Source organism: Cebus imitator, unplaced genomic scaffold, assembly GCF_001604975.1.
Source record: "Cebus imitator isolate Cc_AM_T3 unplaced genomic scaffold, Cebus_imitator-1.0 Scaffold95, whole genome shotgun sequence".
NCBI lineage: Eukaryota > Metazoa > Chordata > Mammalia > Primates > Cebidae > Cebus > Cebus imitator.
This window is the reverse complement of record NW_016107410.1, coordinates 6,626,673-6,646,533: the sequence shown is the minus strand read 5'-3', so window position 1 is coordinate 6,646,533 and position 19,861 is coordinate 6,626,673. Positions and strand designations below refer to the sequence as shown.

Genomic DNA, 19,861 nt, shown 5'->3' with positions numbered 1-19,861 from the left:
TCCCCATTCTTTTTTTTTTTCTAAAAAGAAAATGCCCTCATACTTTATTTTTAATTTTCTCATTGAGATAAAATTTACATTACATAAAATGCACAATTTTAACCATTTTAAAGTGTACAATTCAGTGGGACTTAGTATATTTACAATACAGTAAAACTAACATCACTATTTAATTCCAGAACATTTCCTCCATCCTAAAAAGAAATTCGATACCTTCCAATATCCCTAAGGGATATCCAATATCCCTCACCTCCTGGTAAAAGCTACCCTACTTGGGATATCCAATATCCCCCACCTCCTGGTAAAAACTACCCTACTTTCTGTCTTTGTGGACTTGCCTATTCTGTACATTTCATATGAATGGAATGATACGTTGATACATTATATGGCCTTCCTTTTGTGGCTTCTTTCACTTAGCAAAATGCTTTCAAGGTTCATCTATAAAACTTTATTCCTTTTTATGACTAAATAATATTCCATTGCATAAATATGCCACATTTTATTTATCCATTCATCACTTGACAGGCATTTGGGTTGTTTTTACTTTTTGGCTATTATGAATATTGATATTCATATGAAGATTTGTGTACACACTTTTATGAGAACACGGTTTTTAATTTTGGAGGAGTATATTCCTAGGAGTGGAACTGCTAAGTTATATAGTAACTATATATTTAACTTCAAGGAACTGCAAAACTATTTTCAAGAGCCTTAAAAGGAGGACAGCTGCCCCTCTGGCAACCACCCAGGTGAAACAGCGGGCTAACCTAATCAGTCTGCCAAACTTAACCGGCTTTGCTTGCTTTTAATTGCTTACTTTTAGCTAATCTTAAAACTCCCACTAGGAAGTCATGTGGCCAGGCAATATATAACTAAACTCTATTTTCTTTATAGATAGCATTTCTGACTGTGGGTAACTACATAACAGGTGTTTAAAGCTGTTTTTCAGGATCTAGGGGGCAGCTCATGTCTAGTTCAAGCTGTGATGGCAAACCCTTCAACTAGGCCTGAGCGGGTACCCAGAGAGTGACCTTTTGGCATAAGAGGGCCTAAAGCTCCACCCTCAGATCATGTTAACGCCATTTTCTGCACACATGTCCTATGAAGAACCATGTAGCTTGATTATGCTTGTGGTGAAACCCCAACTACCTCATCTTTCCAATCTGCCAATCACCTTTCCCACCTGTCAATCATATTTTCTCACAATTTAGACCAACCTACTTTCTTTTTTCTTTTTGAGACGGAGTCTCACTCTGTCGCCCAGGCTGGAGTGCAGTGGTGTGATCTTGGCTCACTGCAACTTCTGCCTCCCAGGTTCAAGTGATTCTTCTGCCTCAGCCTCCCGAGTAGCTGGGACTACACGTGCTCGCCTTACTGATGAAAAATGAGCTTCCCTAAGCCGGAAATATTCCAGAAAGATATTTTGCTGCTAAAGTTATACACAGGAAATACAATCCTTCCAGACCCCTATGAAAATCTTAAATATTACACTCCAATCTCCAAAGCCTATAGCCAACTGTTACTCCATTTGTGTGAGTAAAAGACGACTGGCCTAATTTTTAGGCACAAGAGAGATTTGACTTGCCTTTAGTTTTTATATGGACTGCTTTGCTTGTTTCGATTTTACTGAAATGAATGAATGAATGAATGAATAAATCAATGAATGGAGACAGAGGTTCACTCTTGTCACGCAAAATGGAGTGCAATGGCACATTCTTGGCTCACTACAAGCTCCGCCTCCTGGGCTCAAATGATTCTTCTGCCTCAGCCTCCCGAGCAGTTGGGATTACAGGTTTGTGCCACCTTGCCCTGCTAATTTTTGTATTATTAGTAGAGATAGGGTTTCTCCATGTTGGCCAGGCCAGTCTTGAACTCCTGACCTCAGGTGATCCACCCACCTCAGCCTCCCAAAGTGCTGGAATTACAGGTGTGAGCCATCGCACCCAGCCGAAAGAAGTATTTTAAAAATAGACTGCATTATAGTTTCTATTCTACATTAGAGAATGTTCTCAAGTAATGCCCCTTAGTCAACTTTAAAACTAGCAACGGATGATAATCCTGGTAAACAATGGGAAGCTGGAAGATTAGGTTACTTAGTCATACTCACCTTAAATTATTTTGTTGACCAGGTGGAATTACACTATAGTAAACAGGCATTCCTGCTGTAGGCATAGATCCTTGATTAGACTGATTAGGGAACATAACAGGTTGTTGATAAGTCTGATGGGCAATTCCTTGAGAACCTTGAGGCAGTGAAACCTAAAATAAGAAAGACAATTTCAAGAGAAAAAGGTTTTTTTTCAAAGACTTGCAAATGTTCATGTTTTTAGCCTCCATAAACTTTTTTTGAGATGAAGTCTCACTCTGTTTTCCAGGCTCGAGTGTAGTGGTACAATTTTGGCTCACTGCAACCTCCGCCTCCCAGATTGAACCAATTCTCCTGCCTTAGCCTCCTGAGTACCTGGGACTACATGCATGCGCCACCACACTTGGCAAATTTTTGTATTTTTAGTAGAGATGGGTTTCACCATGTTGGTCAGGCTGGTCTTGAACTCCTGACCTCAAGTGATTCGCCCACACTGGCTTCCCAAAGTGCTGGGATTACAGGAGTGAGCCACGGAACCCAACAGTCTCCATAAATTTTTAAAGCATGAGCAGTCAGAAATAAGCTAACGCTGCCAACAGACTTTCCTGTTAGCCACATGTTTACACATGTTTAGATAAAATGCATGTACATTTTAACTTCCCAAGTAGTTTACTCTCTCCTTGTTGAGATGAATGAAAGCAGTCTTTGGAGTTCTCTCTCTCTCTTTTTTTTGTGACTGAGTCTCTCTCTGTCATCTAGGCTGGAATGCAGTGGCGCAATCTCAGCCCACTGCAACCTCCACCTCCCGGGTTAAAGTAATTCTTCTGTCTCAGCTTCCTGAGTAGCTGGCATTATAGGTACCTACCACCACACCTGGCTAATTTTTGTATTTTTAGTAGAGACGGGTTTTACCATGTTGGCTAGGCTGGTCTCAGACTCCTGACCACAAGTGATCCATCCGCCTTGGCCTTCCAAAGTGCTGGGATTACAGGCATGAGCCACTGTACCCGGCCCTGGCCTGGAGTTCTTAAAATCAGACTCAGCTATGAAAAATGATTAGGCTAATAAAATAAACTCTCTTGCAGGTAATTCCATAAAGAAAGGTAAAACAAATTTTTGAAAATGAATCGTATTGAAGATAGCTGCTTATTCATGAAATAACAGGTATTTCTGCTTTAGAACTATACATTAAAATCTGTAACATTTTAATGTAAAATTTAATGTAAAACAGAGTCTCTCTGTTGCCCAGGCTGGAGTGCAGTGGTGTGATCTTGGCTCTCTGCAACCTCCGCTTCTTGGGTTCAAGTGATTCTCCTGCCTCAACCTCTTGAGTAGCTGGGATTACAGGTGCCCACCACCTTGCCCAGACATTTTTTGTATTTTTTATTTTTTTTTTAGTAGAAACAGGGTTTCACCATGTTGGCCAGGCTGATCTCGAACTCTTGACCTCGAGTAATCTGCCCGCCGAGGTATCTCAAAATGCTGGGATTACAGGTCTGAGCTACTGTGCCTGGCCTAAAATCTGTAACATTTTAAAATAAGAGACATATTTTTGCTTTTTGGAATGGAAGAGAGGAAGGAAAAAATCAGTCAGAGCACAGGAAACTGCACATACTTCCCTATTCTGTAACTACAGATTTATGGTCTATACTGTATCTCACTATTTCAAATACCTACTCCCCAACCTCTGTTTTCCATCCTATTTCTCTCTCCCAGCAATGAAGACTTTCTAAGGAGATGAGGAATAGAACGAGACATTTGCTCACCTACCTATATTGCTGGAAACGTAAGACAATGCCAGGCAGTATTTATTTGCCAATATCAATGTGTTTCAGATAACCTAAACATTAATAAAGTAAATGAATAATGCAATAAAATGAGGATAAAACAAAGCTGCTATGACTAATAAAACTCTTAAGACTATGAAGTATAATACAGAAGTGTTTCTCTTGTATTAAAAGGATAACACAGAAGATATAGTTGTACAGCTAATTTATTCAAAATCATCTCTAACCGAAGTACTTAAAAGAGACAATATACCTGATACGTTGGCACTGAAGTATAGGGGATGACCACTCCTTGAATTTGATTTCCAATGCTGTTGGGTTGGCCACTGACTAGGCTTTGACTCTGGGGTTGCTGAACTCCAACTATTCCTTGGTAGTTTTGCTGCTGGTTGGGTATAACTTGATAACCTGTAATGGCACAATGAATTAATTCCTGCTCTAAATTCATTTCATCTAATAAGATTTAAACAAAATTTAAGCAAGTACTTTTATGTTCTAAAATAACAAAATTTTGATTAAATGGCAAATCCCTAAAACCATCTATTATGAAATAACACTTATAGCCTACGTTACCTACATTCCCTCACTAAAATATATTGAAATAAAATCTGCCTACAAAGATTTCTTCTACAGCTGTGAAAATTTATAGGGTTATATACTCAGATAACACAGAACAATTACTATTCAGGAAATATTACAATCTTTTATGACGACTAGTTTCTCAGGACGAGGAGTTGCTATTTAACATGGGCCCAGAGTAAATGATAAATTATGCAGGGCCCCTTGTCAAAAAAAAAAAAAAACTGTTAAGAATTTCAAATTGGTAACAGCAGAACATTAACACAAGCATGGGGCTCTGTGCATCTGCAGAGGTTCCATTCCCATAAAACGGTCCCTGCTGGGGATTAAAAAAAAAGAGTGGGGGAGATAACCAGTTTTGAATATGTTGAAGACACAGGCGAATGGAGTTATACAGTAATTTTTTAGATTATTTATTCATTGTATGATTAAGGTCACTTGACAGATCATTAAACAAATCAAGTAATCTTGGTCACAAGGCAAATACCTAAACTGACTGGTGGTAATTTAAGTGGTACGTTAACAGCATACATTTATCAAGTAAACTTATTCACTTAAATAAGAATCTGCAATGATAAGCTCTAAGTAGCGAATATGAATTGTATTTTGTCTCCTGATCCTAAGAGGATTCTTTCAGGTATATTAATTAGCTAAAGACTCCTGTAAATTACTAGATGCTACCCAAAGTTTTTTTTGTGTGTGTGTTTTAAGGAACTAGGTAAAAATAATCATCTAGCTTCAGAGTACTGAAAAGTTTTTACAAAGATGAACTGAATTAGAGCACCACATATAAAGACTTTAACAGCTAAAGGGCAATGAAATTGTTTCCCTGATAACACCATAAATGTATTTTGTTATCAGTTTTCATTTACATCCTCACTAATTCCTAAAGCAATGGAAAAGGCAATTTCAAGTACTGATTATAAACAACAGCATCACCAAAGCTGTCTGGCAGCCTTAGTAATTCTGCTTAAGGACCAAATAACTGAATAAAATTGAGCATCCATCTTCTCCAAAAATGTAACTACAAAGTGCATCTAGTAATAAAGCGACACATTAAAAATAACAAAGTGAAAATCCTGGCCAGGTGTGGTGGCTCATGCCTATAATCCCAGCACTTTGGGAGGTGGATGGATTGGGTGGATGGAGGTGGGTAAGCTCAGGAGTTTGAGACAAGCCTGGGCAACATGGCCAAATCTTGTCGCCACAAAAAAATACAAGATAGTGCCACTGCACTCCAGCCTAAGCAATAGCGTGAGACCCTGTCCCAAAAAACAAACACAACCAAATCAACCAAAAACAGAAAAAAGCCAAAACCAAAGTAAAAATTGTTATAGTGAATCCCTTAACAGTGAAGGGTTTTTGTAAAAATGATGTTACTTCTATGGCAACAGTACTTTATGGTCATGTTTCCAATGACTTCCTTCTCACCAATGTAACTTTGTACCAAAGGAAAAAAAAAGTGTATTCTAGTCCTTATCTGTAATAAACTAATTGATAATATGCTGTTTGCTAAACCTTTATTCCTTGTGAATTTCCTATACTACTTAAACTTAGGCAGGTAAAGGCAGAGAACAGAATAAACTTCTTCCTTTTTAATCTAAAAATGAACATTTTACACTATTTTCAGTTCATCAAATGACAAGTATTTCAAATTTATACCCCAAATTCCAAACACCATTAAAACATACAACAACAAATTTCCACCCTCAGGAAAATAAAAGACAGGAATGGAAAAGAAATGTGAACATGACGCCTTTTTTGTGTTGGAAATGCCACCTCAACACATGCATACATCTATTGCAGCATCAGAATTTGGGTTCTGTATAGACTGGGATAATAACTTCTTATAACAGACTTGGCAGAATTACAGTCTACTAAAATGAAAACAAACTATACATCGGGCAGAATTCACTGTAATATGACTTAAAATAATTTGACTTAAAGCAGTCATATCCCCCTAAGAAACTAAAAATGTTATGCATATTACTTCTGTAGTCTATTCAAGAAATATTCAAGGTTATAAGTTGCCTTGAAAGAAAACTTTAAAAAACAAAGCCAATTTATGTGCAAATGTGGTTCTGATTTTTTTTTTTTTTTTGAGACAGAGTCTTGCTCTGTTGCCCAGGCTGGACTGCAGCGGTACGACCTGGGCTCACTGCAGCCTCTGCCTCCTGGGTTCAAGTGATTCTCCTGTCTCAGTCTCCTGAGTAGCTGGGATTACAGATGTGTGCTGCCACACCTGGGTAATTTTTATCTTTTTACTGGGGATGGGGTTTTACCACATTGGCCAGGCTTGTCTCTAACTCCTGACCTCGGGCGATCCACCTGCCTTGGCCTTATTTTTTTCTACTTACCTAAATTTAAGAATTTTTTGAGATTCGTCTTGGAGGTCTCCTGCCTAAAATTCTCTATTATGATAAAAAGGTCTGAGACAGAAGGCTTTCAATAAATACCTATAGAAACAATGTCATGGTGAATTAATGTGGGGTCAGTTGGGCACTACAACATGGAATTTGTTTTTTTGTTTTGTTTTAGAGATGGGGTCTCACTCTGTTGTCCAGGCTGGAGTGCAGTGGCATGTTCATAGCCCACTGTACCCTCGAGCTCCTGGGCTCAAGGGATCCTCCCTGCCTCAGCCTCCTGAGTAGCTAGGACTACAGGTGCGTACCACCATGCCTGGCTACATCATGAAAACTGCATCAGTAAATTTCCAATGATATCTTGTGTTTTCTTTTGATTTCAGATGTAGTCTCACTCTTATCACCCAGGCTGGAGTAGAGTGGTACAATCTTGACTCACTGCAACCACCACCTACTGGGTTCAAGTGATTCTCTTGCCTCAGGCCTCCCCAGTAGCTGGGAATGCAGGCGTGCACCACCATACCCAGCTAATTTTTGTAGTTTTAGTAGAGACAGGGTTTCACCATGTTGGCCAGGCTGGTCTTAAGCTCCTGACTTCAGGTGATCTGCCCGCCTCAGCCTCCCAAAGTGCTGGGATTATAGGCGTGAGCAACCATGCTTGGCCACCTTATTCTTTAATGGAGTATAATCTCCATTAATATCCATGCTTACTAATTGCCACACACACACACACACACACACACACACAGTCTTTTACAAATGCCACACACATTTTGAAAATCTGACAACATGAAATACAAAACAGTTGATCTCAGCATCTGGTCATCTGTTACAAAGGGTAGTAAAAAGGACATCATCTGGGTTAGTAAAAGATAGATGTGACATGGTCCCTATCTTTGAAATTAGGCATTTTTAGCCACCATACTGTATGAGGATAGCAGTATAAAGAGTCTTATGAAAATAAGAGGAAGAAATTAGTCCTGACTGATATTTATGGAAGTAGTAACATTTGAGCTTGGACTTAAAGGAAAAGCTCATTCCAGCAAAAATAAAAGGTTTGGAAAAAGTAACAGTTAATATGTTTGAGGAATGGGGAATAGTCAGGAATGAATGAACATGGTATGTGAAGTGATAAGTGAAAGATGAAGGAAGAACAGAATACTGGTGAAGAAGCAAAGGTTTTACACATAGAAGATTGATGAGAACAACCAGGAAATTCTAGATTTTAAAGATTGTGAAAGAAGAAAAAACACTAACATCAGTACTTCATTCAGAAGTAGCATAAATAAGCCAGGATTGAAACTTTTAACACAGTGGAGCTATTAAAAATAATAATGCCAAGAACTTGAAAAAACAGCCTTCCCTAAGAATCTATCTTATTAATCCCCCTTCATGATTTTGTCCATTCCCATATACCACGTCTCATAAAACTCAATAGGTAACATAAACGTTTTCTGGTTAGTCATTATCTCATGGTTTCTGTATGTCTTTTTTTTTTTTTTTTTGAGACAGAGTCTCACTCTGTTGGCCAGGTTGGAGTGCAGTGGTGTGACTTTGGCTCACCACAACCTCTGCCTCCCGGGTTCAAGAGGTTCTCATGCCTCAGCTTGCCAAATAGCTGGGATTATAGGCATGTGCCACCATGCCTGGCTAATTTTTGTACTTTTAGTAAAGATGGGGTTTCACCATGTTGGCCAGGCTGGTCTTGAACTCCTGACTTCAGGTGATCTGCCTGCCTTGGCCTCCCAAAATGCTCGGAGTATAGGCGTAAGCCATGGCACTTGGCCTGAATTTGAATTTTTACAAACATTGGGCCAGTGCAGTGGCTCACACCTGTAATCCCAGCTCTTTGGGAGGGTAAGGTGGGTAGATCATCTGAGGTCAAAAGTTTCAGACCAGCTTGTCCAACATAGTGAAACCCTGTATCTACTACAAATAGAAAATTAGCCAGGTGTGGCGGCGCATGCCTGTAATCCCAGCTACTTGGGAGGCAGAGGCAGGAGAATCACTTGAACCTGGGGGACAGAGGTTGCAGTGAGCCAGGATCGCGCCATTCCACTCCAGCAACAAGAGCAAAACTCCATCTCAGAAAATAAAAATAAATAAATAAATTTTAAGGTAACATTGGTTTATAAGATTAAACATCTTTAACCACCTTTTCATTAAAGTAACACTCGCACGAATACAAGTCACATCAGACTAGAATTTGTGGATCACTCATTAAGTCTCTCCTAGAAAACTGTACAGCAGCTAAAACACAGATTTCATATAATAAACCTCAAGGTACTTAGGAAGAACTTGAAGAATACAAAACCGTTTAAATTTTTATCTAGTATGTAAAGCTTGTAATGAAGGTATTATTTGAATATTTTTATTTTTAAATTTATTTACTTATTATTATTTTTTGAGACAGAATCTTACTCTATAGCCCAAGATGGAATACAGTGGCTCACTGCAGCCTCCGCCTCCTCGGTCAGGCGATTCTCCTGTCTCAGCCTCCAGAGTAATGGAATTACAGGTATGCGCCACCTTGCCCAGCTAATTTTTGTATTTTTAGTAGAGATGGGGTTTCACCATGTTGTCCAGGTTGGTCTTGAACTACTGAGCTCAAAGTGATCTGCCCTCATTGGCCTCCCAAAATGCTGGGATTACAGGGGTGAGCCACTGCATCCAGCCTCAATATTTTTAAAAATGTAGACTTAACATCTTTTATAAAAAACCTTATAGATCATAAAAGATTTTTATAGTAGAAAATTTAGAAAAAAATACAAAAAGAGAAAAAGTCTATATGGGAAAATAATCACTTATAGATACTCCTCATGTACATTTTTATATGTGGCTAGCCTAGTTTTCTATGCAGAGAACAACATATATATTCATTTTCATTATTTATAAAAATTGGGTTGTATGACACATAATTATTTCAAAACCTTTTTTCATATAATGCTTCCATTACTTTTTTAAGGAACAAATGTTGAAGTAGAAAAAGTATTATATTGTTCAAATAAGCAGAACCTGGCCTTGTTTCATTTCCTGACAATTTTGATTAATGAAGACTTTACTGTAGCTTAACATACCTACGTCTCAAGATAAACTTAATTATAGGAGAACAGATAATTACTGTAAACAGTATCAATCAACAAGGACACTTTTTGTTCATTTGAACTAAAGACATTGGTGAATATAAGCATTGTTATTCAAAATAGGAATCAGAGTGAAAATTTTTGAGTAGACAGTCCAGATGGTAGCCATATGAACTTGGGGGCTTTAAAAAAGACCAGGTGCAAATAAGTTGATATGATTAGCCCATAATGTCCTCTCTGTGTGAGGGACAGTCCTTCCCTTATTTTCCCCACTACTCCCAAGATTCGTGGTTTACTATTTATGTATTTCCAAGTTGTACTTCCTTGCCTTACTATATTTAGATTATATTCATAAATTGTATTAAACAATCAGGAAGGGCCACTGCACTCCAGCCTAAGCAACACAGTGAGACGCCATCTCTAAAAATATTAAAACATAACCAAACAAAAGACCATTGGGATGGAGAAGAGCTGGCTCAAATGGTGACACCATTTCAGGTTCCACACCTCACAGTTCTGTCTTCTGTCTCTCAGTCTGAGTATTTCCATGTGAATCTCCAATGTTCCTCTTTGGGCTTTAGTTTTGCTGTTTTGCCTCAGAGGCTGCTTTAGCTCAAAAAGTCTGTTGCCACATTCCAGACGAGTCTATAGAAGATTAGTCTAGCAGAGTTTTCATAGATATTGGCTGTCTTCTCCACAAAGTCAGGCTGCTTTGTCAAGAAGTCAGACTGCTTTGTCAAGAAGTCAGACTTTACCCAGTAGGGCAATACTAGCTTTAACCTGCATATGTTTTGTTTGAGGAGAGCTGCTATGTTTTATGGGTGAAGTCTTGAAGTTCTGTGAAGCCATGGCTTTTTTCCATCCACTGAGTAGCATTTCATTCATATTTACATCCAAGGCAGAAAAACCCACCAGGTTTAAACTACACTGGGTAGAAAGCCATTAGGGTCTTAGGAACTTTTCTAAACTATCACAACTAAAATCGTCATTTAACATTTGATGCTCAGTATGACTGGTACCCCAGGAGGGAAATTCTACTGGCATTAGGACAGGTATATGAATGGCTTTTCCAGAAGTCATGATGAAATGTTTTATCACTCATTCTAATAATTACAACAAACATATAACACAATAACTGGCTAAAGAGTATATAATTTTGAATTATATTCTCTAAAGGGCAGGACATTAAAGATTACAAAAGATTATTGAACTTTTTCTAAAGAAAAAGAAAACTGGGGACTATGTTGGTTAAAATTACTATAATCACAAGGAAAACGAGAAATACTCAGCTGGAAAGCACTAAAAACAAACAAAAAGCCCCACCCTATCATTCTCTTAATCCAATCAAAGAAAATAATCTTACTGTTGCCTATGTAAGACAAAATCATTAATAAAATAATTAACATAAAATAAAGGATCATTTAATTACAGGTATCACTCACATTATGTACATTGCTTAATAAAATTTACATCTTGAACTGTTCAAGTTGCTCATGAATTCCTTTGAACTTTTGTTTAAACAAAGAAATTTCAGACTGCTGGGCATGAACCGTTAGAGTGGCACCTAGAGAGGTGGCATTGTGGTTTAGGTTCCTTGTCTAATTATTCAGACAAAGCAAGAGGGGGTACAGAGTTCTGATAGTGTCAAAAGTATAGTTTGAAGACTGCCAAGTATAAGAAATCTGGAAAAGAGGGAGAAGGTTGAAGATTAGGAAGGAGAAGTAGATTGCTAGAGAATGAAAGTACCAACAGGTATAAAAAATGCTACAAGAAGAGTATTTCCAGTATCCTGACACCAACTTGGCTAACACATAAATTATTCTTTCTTCATTAAAAAGTATATTTCAGTACATTCGAATTAAAGAAAATTCTTCCTGTGATACACCTGAATTTAACCTGGAAAGTAGAGGAAAATCTTTTATAGGTATTTGTGTCAATATTGTGGGAAAGCCTCTATTTTGTAGAGTAAGAAATGCCAATAGTAGATGATACCAAACAACAGAGTAAATATTCAGATCTCAACATAGACTTTTTTTTTCCATTCTGCTTTGTTAAAGGACTGCACTGTTGCAATATTATCCCATTTCTTCCAGCACTTTCAGAGGAAAGCACAATCGATTCTGCAAGCTGAGAGAACTAGGACAATATAAATTGATGGTTCAGGCACTTCCCTGGAGGGCTCCAAAGAATATTCTATTTTTAACTCTCTTTCACTTTAATGGAGAAGAGAGCAGGAAGGAAAAGCAGTGCTCAGCACAAAAGTACTAAACAGGCATTAATAGGCTAGTTTTATTTTATATACCTGATCTGAACTAACATTTGTTCTAAAGGAAGGCATTCTTAATAACACAGAAAAAAAATTAAAGAACTGCTTAAAATACCCATGAATCCAAGGTTACTTCACTTAATAGTACCTATTAATTTTTTTTCAAGACTGTGCTTGTATAATAGAAGTGCTGTGAAGGTAATTTTTTTTTTTTTTTTTTTTTTTTTTTTAAAGATGAGCCAAAATTTTACTAAAGCTAAATTTATTTCTAACTAGGCATCTGCAAAACCAATTGTTAAAACCTCAAGCTTATAACTTGGTCTTCTGTCTGTGGCACTATTTCAGTAGGTGGGCAAGTTAAGGTATCCCTATGGGTATTTTGAAGGAGATGCAGGTGCTATTGCTATCACACTTCATTATCCCTTCTCATCTATTATCCTCTCTTCTCTCACTCCTGTGCCTGAAATAAACATACACATAAACAAAAACCAATTCTAATGAACCAGCCACACAGAGATTACAGCTCACAGCTGTTTAAATAACCATTCCATGGAACACTCTACACAACTCAAGGAAATCTGTGGGTACTTACCAGATATATTTGGCTCCAGATTTCAGTGGCGGCAGGTTAATGGAGAAGGGAAAAGGGAAATACGTGGATTTGTAGGTATTATACAATGTCTGAATCTGTGCTGAATCACACAATACATACTAAGAAATACTCACAGAACCAATGAAAAAACAAGAATAGCCAGGGCCACTATCCAGAAATTTACAAATACAAAATTCCTACTACTTGGATTGAAAGTTGTCAATAAAGAAATTATTGACTTTGTATCTAGAGACCCTGTTTGACACGGCTAACTCTTCTGGCAATAAGCCCCCTCACCTGCTTACCTAATAGTGCTGTTTTTCCCTTGCTTGCCTTTTACACCCTAGTTATCCTTAAATTTGTGCCTTGAAATTCCGTCAACAATCTGCATGCATTGAAGACTGTTATCCTAACATATTTCTTACATAGTGTCATTGATCAGGAACCTGCTATAGTCTGCGGGTAACAAAGCTTAATCAACTTGGAACCACATGATTCTGAGTTAACTGAAAAACTAAGACTAAAGATAAAATGCATTAATAAATTCTGAAGTTATCAAATGGTTGCAAAATTAAAAGTATAGTTTTACAGAATAATTTTGCTTCACATAGGTGTGCAACAACATCACTGTATGAAAAAAAATTAAATTATATTGTTGGTAAGAGCCGAGCCCAAGTAGCTTCAAATGCATTTAGGTGTATTAGGTCCATTTGATGTCATGCTTTCATATATAATATCCCTGAAAAGTTGTGTAGCAATAGGGAGAAACATATTTGACTTCTGCTAATGAGTTTGGTAAGCTTAAAACATTAAGCTTGTTAGATAAGCTCAAAACCAAACTGAATTTGCCATCCATTCTACTTTGGAAAATAAATTAGAAACAGCTTTCACAAATTTTTAATAGGTAAATTATATTAAGCTAAAGCTGTCACTTAAATTAAAATCCCTATTTCTGAGTATGATGCATGATTTAAAGGTATTACAATTAATGGAAAATATAAACAAATGTTAACACCTTCATACAGCATTAATTTAAAAAAAAAGCAAAAAAGCAGTGGAAACCTGAGTAAAAAGAAGCCAGGAAGCAGCTGAAAAAGAGACCGGTTCACTGTGAGAAATGTAAACCTCTCAGACAGTGCTACGGCCCCGAATCCAACAGCTCAGGAACAAGGCCAATTATTGCAAAATATTAAATGTATATGGTGAAGCTACAAATTTTTCAAGTCATAAGAATAACAGCAGCTACATAGGAAAGAGCTAAAGCTTTGTAAACCTAAAGTCTTTGCTATAATTACTACCTGCAGAAAAAGTTTCTTTATAGTATACCAAACTCCTTATATGCAGTATACTTTACAGTATTCAAAGTATACATTTTATGATAAAGGTTTAAAGTAATAAATCTCTATTAGTGCAACTGGCAAGTAATCCGATCTTTTGAAACAGTTGCTTTCATGGACTCCAGTTATTGACAGTTGGTTGCCAAGCTATTACAAACCAGTTCTCTAATATTCTATCTTTCTGCACTAGAAATGACTCATATGAGACACAAAGAATCATGGAGTTGTAGAGTACACACAGGCTTCAACAGACATTATAGTAACATTTCCATACTTTGCAAATGAGTCCAACTGAAACTCAGTGCCTTTAAGTGATATGCCTAACACCAGTTAAAAATGACTAAGGGCCATCAGGATTCTGATTTTATTTTGTTGTTCTTTCCCATTACACAATCCATTGTCCAGAAAGTCTTATGTATGTAACCAGGGATGTTTCCTCTGTTTCTGTTGATGGGGGTTTACTCAACCTTGTTTTGAATGAACAGTTCAGTAGTTTTACATTCATAACAAAAGACTAGTACATTCATTTCACCAGCAATGATGTTAGTCCTGATTTTAGTTGTGGTCAACTGGCACACATGGATAAACGACCTAGAGCATTTTATCCTTGAGATATTTCCCCAACCTCCTCCCTACCCGCCAAAGGAAAAATAACAAAAGATCCTGTATTTCTACTGCCCATACCCTATCTGATCTAAAAATATACTGTGCTGTCAGGTTTGTTAATTTAGGGCAAAATTTCTTTAAGTTCAAATATAAACATTTAAACTTTATTTGTGCCACAGTGAAAAAAAAAATCATTCCAAATCTATTAGTGTTTTCATTATTTGGCTGAATAGTTTCACTCTTGTATGTAATAATAATAAAAAAAAATGCTTCTTGACACTTTGTAGGGTAAGCACTGTTTGACAAGATATAAAAATAGATGTAAAAAATTATTTCTCATTTTTAATCAGATTGGGATAGTAGAATATGAGACAGGTAAGAAAATAAAAACCAAGAGGAAACCCAGAAGTATGTTTCCATATAAAAATGTAAACTATGAGATAGCAATTGCTATATATCTGTAAAAAAAAAAACTCAAAAACAATGAGCTATCTTGCTAATTTCCCAGTACATTTTACTTTTCTACACTAGGGCACAAACAAATATAAATGCACACTTTTCTGTTAAGCTGTTTTTTTTTGAGATGGAGTCTTACTCTGTTCCCCAGGCTAGAGTGCAGTGGTGCAACCTACGCTCACTGGAACCTCTGCCTCCCAGGTTCAAGTGATTCGCCTGCCTCAGCTTCCTGAGTACCTGGGACTACAGGCGTGTGCCACCATGTCCGCTAACTTTTTTGTATTTTTTTAGTACAGAGTTTCACCATGTTGGCCAGGCTGGTCTCAAACTCCTATCCTCAGGTGACCCACCCAAAGTGTTGGGATTACAGGTATGAGCCACCATGCCTGCCCTTCTGTAAGTTTTGACATAAAAATTAACAATGAGCTAACTACAAAAATGTCTTTAGATTATAACTTTTAAAAAACAGTTCAAATTCCCACTAATTCTATGAAAAAGTTCAATGCAATTACCAATACAATAGTTGGCACTGGCACTGCTGAACTTCTCTTTAAAGGGAAATTTTTATGATACTTATTGGCATAACAAAATTCCTTTTTCTTTCAGATAAGAATGCTTTGAAGATTTATTCCTCTTCTATTCTTCAAATTGAATGAGAGTCAAATAACTTAAGCTGCAAGTTAAGAGGATACTATAAAAATAGCTGAAAAGACAAGTCTCGTTTTAATAAACTGTTATATTATGACTGACTCTTAAGAGTCAAACACAATGTCAAACATTTTTCAAAGACATGATTCTCTTTTTTGTGCCTGTAGCACTATCCAGATGCAATCTGATTTATTGTTTGCTCCTTCTCATCGTAACTAGCATCAGAGAAAACCTCACAATTAAAAATATTACCAATGATAAAAAGATGCTATCTGATACACAGATGTTTTGGCCCCCAATCAGGCATATTTAGTTGTAATCTATTAAGTGTGATTATTATTTTTTTTTTGCAGAGAAGCATTTGTACTAGCACACCAGTCCCAACCTGTGATTGAAAGTGATTTTGTAGGCAGTTTGACAATGGGGAAGAAGAAAAGTTTTGCCATGTTGAAGAACAAAACTAGTAAGCTAACTCAAATACAGAACAAAGGATTTTTGCTTGCCTTATTAATAGAGTGTACTAATGAATTAAGTTAATTAGTCACATACAAGGGAATTTAAATGAGTAGCATGAAGGTGCATTTCTTTATTATCATGACATCAGCTATAGTCTGTGTTATAATTCTGGGAGAAAAATGTCAAGAAAAAACAGTATGAAAATTCAATTACTTAAGGTCCAGAAAACTTCAGAAAATTGTTTCTGAATAAAACACCAATGTATATAAAGCTAATGAGCAGTGCCACAACCAATGTTAACACGAATACAGAACAACTTTTGATACCTTTTGAAATTAGATCATATACTAGTTTACAATATTTGACATGGGCTGTATTATTAAATTTTAGGTAACTTGCAACTAAAATTCTAACTTGACTAAAATGACCAATGTTTGTATTCAACATTCTTTGGAAGAACATTTGTCAAACGTACAATACAAAGCTAGTAACATACTAAAAAGGGGAGAACCTGTAAACTAACCACAAGACAACATCTAAGAGTAACAGATTAAGGACCTGGAAGTTATCCCACATGGCTATGCTAAGCATGATCTATATCTAGCAAAGGAAGTTTGGGAGTCACAATGATCACTGAAGACTGCAACAGTAAAGAGAAGTATGGCTACTACTCATCAGATGGGCCAGTGCAGAGATGCATCTCCTAAACTGGTAGCAACCATGAAGAGTTTCACACAGTATCAAGAGCAGTAAACAGCCTCAGTGGAGGTGGAGGTTATGGGTTTCTCAGTGAGTCACGCTCACATAGTCTGGGAGCCTCCAATAGCAAAAAACAGTTAAGAAAGCTCTAAAGAAACCAATGATAAAATTCTACTTCAACTCCTAGAGTTATGAAAGGCTGAATAAATACCTTATTAAACATCTGGGACAGAGGTACACATCTAGGTGAGAAGCATATAGAGAAATGAGTTCATTAAAAATCAGTAAGATAGTTTTATACACTGAGATCACAATTGTTTTCAGTGAATGCTTGAAGAAAATCTGCAAAGTACTAAAACAAAAATAATGCTGAGTTTTAATAAATTTCATTTAAGTGGACTTAGATTGTATTTGGTTTAAAAATACTTTTCACTATCAATCAACAAACTGAAAAGCAAAACAGAAAATATGCTAAGAACATCATTTCTTTTAAAGGCATGCCTACTAAAACATCAAAATATCATCCCTAGGCTAGAGTTCTCAATCCCGGTTAGGTGGTTTTGATCTTTGCTTCTGGTTAGCCATTCATAAGTCATCTTGCCTTGCCTCTCTTTTGCTGTTACCATAGGTGATTTATCAGGCTGCAAAGAGAGCTTCAATTTCAGTGGCAGTGAGGGATGGCAGCCACTTAACACACTACTTAGGATATTCCCAGTACAGCTCCCAACCCTTTAGCCTATAGACCTGACAGAGTAGTATTTTCCAGAGGATGGTAAGATTTGCTCACTCTTTTAATCTCACTGGTTTGCAAACTCATAGGCATGAACATATTTGAGATTCTGAGAGACTGATTAGGTACTATCTTAAGAGCAATACTGAAATAGAAATAAGATGGAAAAAAGCAACACCTATGGCTCAGAAGTTACGACATAAGAAACACGACTCACCTGTCTGCTGTGCAGGTTGTGGCAGTGGTTGGTTTAGATGTGAATTGTAATGAACAGAAGGGACTGGGCGATACTGAGGTTGACTGGAGTGATAGTGGCCTGGAGCACAATAACAGGCTGGCATCTAGGATCATTAATATTGAGGGAAAAAAATCAGTTTTACTTGGATTACATATGTTTTTCTGTGAGGAACTTCAGAATTTAATGAGTAATAATTCTTTCTAGCACTAATCATGAAAACTGATTTTTCTTAAATTTTTCTTAAACTGAAAAATTAAAAAAACTTCAAATATGCAGTATGCATAAAAATATATGTATCACCAATCATATTTAGATTTTAATTTTTTTGCCATATTTGCTTCAGATGTCTCTCTTACAAAACCAAACATCAGCGAATTAGCTAAAGACTCACCCTATTTCCTTTACTCTAACTTCCGTAGAAGGCATTATTCTGTAGTTGGTGATTTTACTATATAGTATATATTTACTACATATCTATTATCCATACATGTATTATTTTATTTATTTTTAATTTTATTTATTTTTGAGGTGGAGTCTCGTTCTGTCGCCCAGAATGGAGTGTAGTACCACCATCTTGGCTTACTGCAACCTCTGCCTCCTGGGGGTTCAAGTGATTCTCCTGCCTCAGCCTCCCGAGTAGCTGGGATTATAGGTGTATGCCACCATGCCAGGCTAACTTTTGTATTTTCAGTAGAGGTGGGGTTCACCATGTCGGCCAGGCTAGTCTCTAACTGCTGACCTCACGTGATCCACCCACCTCAGCCTCCCAAAGTGCTGGGATTACAGGCATGAGCCACTGCACCTGGCCGAGAATTTTAAAAATCCAAATGTCCGAAATCTGAAATATTCCAAAATCTTTAATTCTCTGAGTACCAACATGATGCCATGTTTGAGTACCAAGCATCATGTCATGTTAGTACTCAAAAAGAAACTCCACACCTGACCTCATGTGACAGGTTACAGTCAAAACTTTGTCATGCATGAAATTATTTAATATACTGCTTATATTACCTTAAGGCTATGTGTGTAAGATATATATAAAACACAAGTGAACTTGGTTTTAGACCTTGGGCCCTATCCTGAGATATCCCATTGCATATATGCAAATAATAATAAAAAAAAAATCAGAAACTTCTGGTCCCAGGTTTTTGAAATAAGGGAAATTCAACTACACATAACTTCATGAAATTTATTTTGCAATTCATATTGTTTTTGAGACATCTTTCTTTATTGAAACATATACAGCTAGCTCATTCAATTTAACTGCTGAATAACATTCACTGTATAAACCATTTAACCATTCCCACATTAATACACAATTATACTGGTTCCATTCTTTAATTTTGCTCATATAGACATGTATCAAAAAGTGACATTTTGGTCAACAATAGATTGTATATATAAGGGTGGCCCCCTAAGTTTATAAAGGAGCTGAAAAATTCCTATCACCCAGTGACATCATGGCCCAATGCATCACTCAGGTTTCTGTAGTCCTACTGTGCTAGCAGTTGTTTAAAAGTATAGCAGACAGTATATAAGACTTGACAATGATAACAAGTGACTATGTTATTGGTTTATGTGTTTAATATATTTTCAGTTATTCTTTTAGAATGCAGTCCTTCTGGGCTGGGTGTGGAGGCTCATGCCTGTAATCCCAGCACTTTGGAAAGCTGAGGCAGGAGGATCACTTGAGCCCAGGAGTTCAAGAACAGGCTGGACCACATAGTGAGACCCTATCACTACTGAAAATTAAGAAATTAGCTGGGTGGTGGCGTGACCACCTGTAGTCCCAGCTACTCAGGGGCTGAGGTGGGGGAAATCACTTGAATCCAGGAGGTCACAGCTGCAGTGGTGCAGTGGGCAGTGATTGCTTCACTGCACTCTCTAACCTGAGTGATAGAGGTGAGACCCTATTTAAAAAAAAACACACACAAA

At 37.1% G+C, this 19,861-nt stretch overlaps 1 protein-coding gene across 22 annotated transcripts in view; it reads right to left on the bottom strand.

Moving 5' to 3' along the window:
- Window positions 1-19,861, bottom strand: part of R3HDM1 (R3H domain containing 1) — a 195,160-nt gene that overhangs the window by 51,082 nt on the left and 124,217 nt on the right. For all 22 annotated transcript variants that reach the window (XM_037741156.1, XM_037741162.1, XM_017536048.2 and 19 more), the window contains 3 exons: window positions 17,906-18,029; window positions 4,127-4,281; window positions 2,108-2,259 (listed from right to left, as the gene is read on the bottom strand). In XM_037741156.1, coding sequence (XP_037597084.1) covers window positions 2,108-2,259; window positions 4,127-4,281; window positions 17,906-18,029 — 431 coding nt within the window. The remainder of the gene's footprint in view (window positions 1-2,107; window positions 2,260-4,126; window positions 4,282-17,905; window positions 18,030-19,861) is intronic.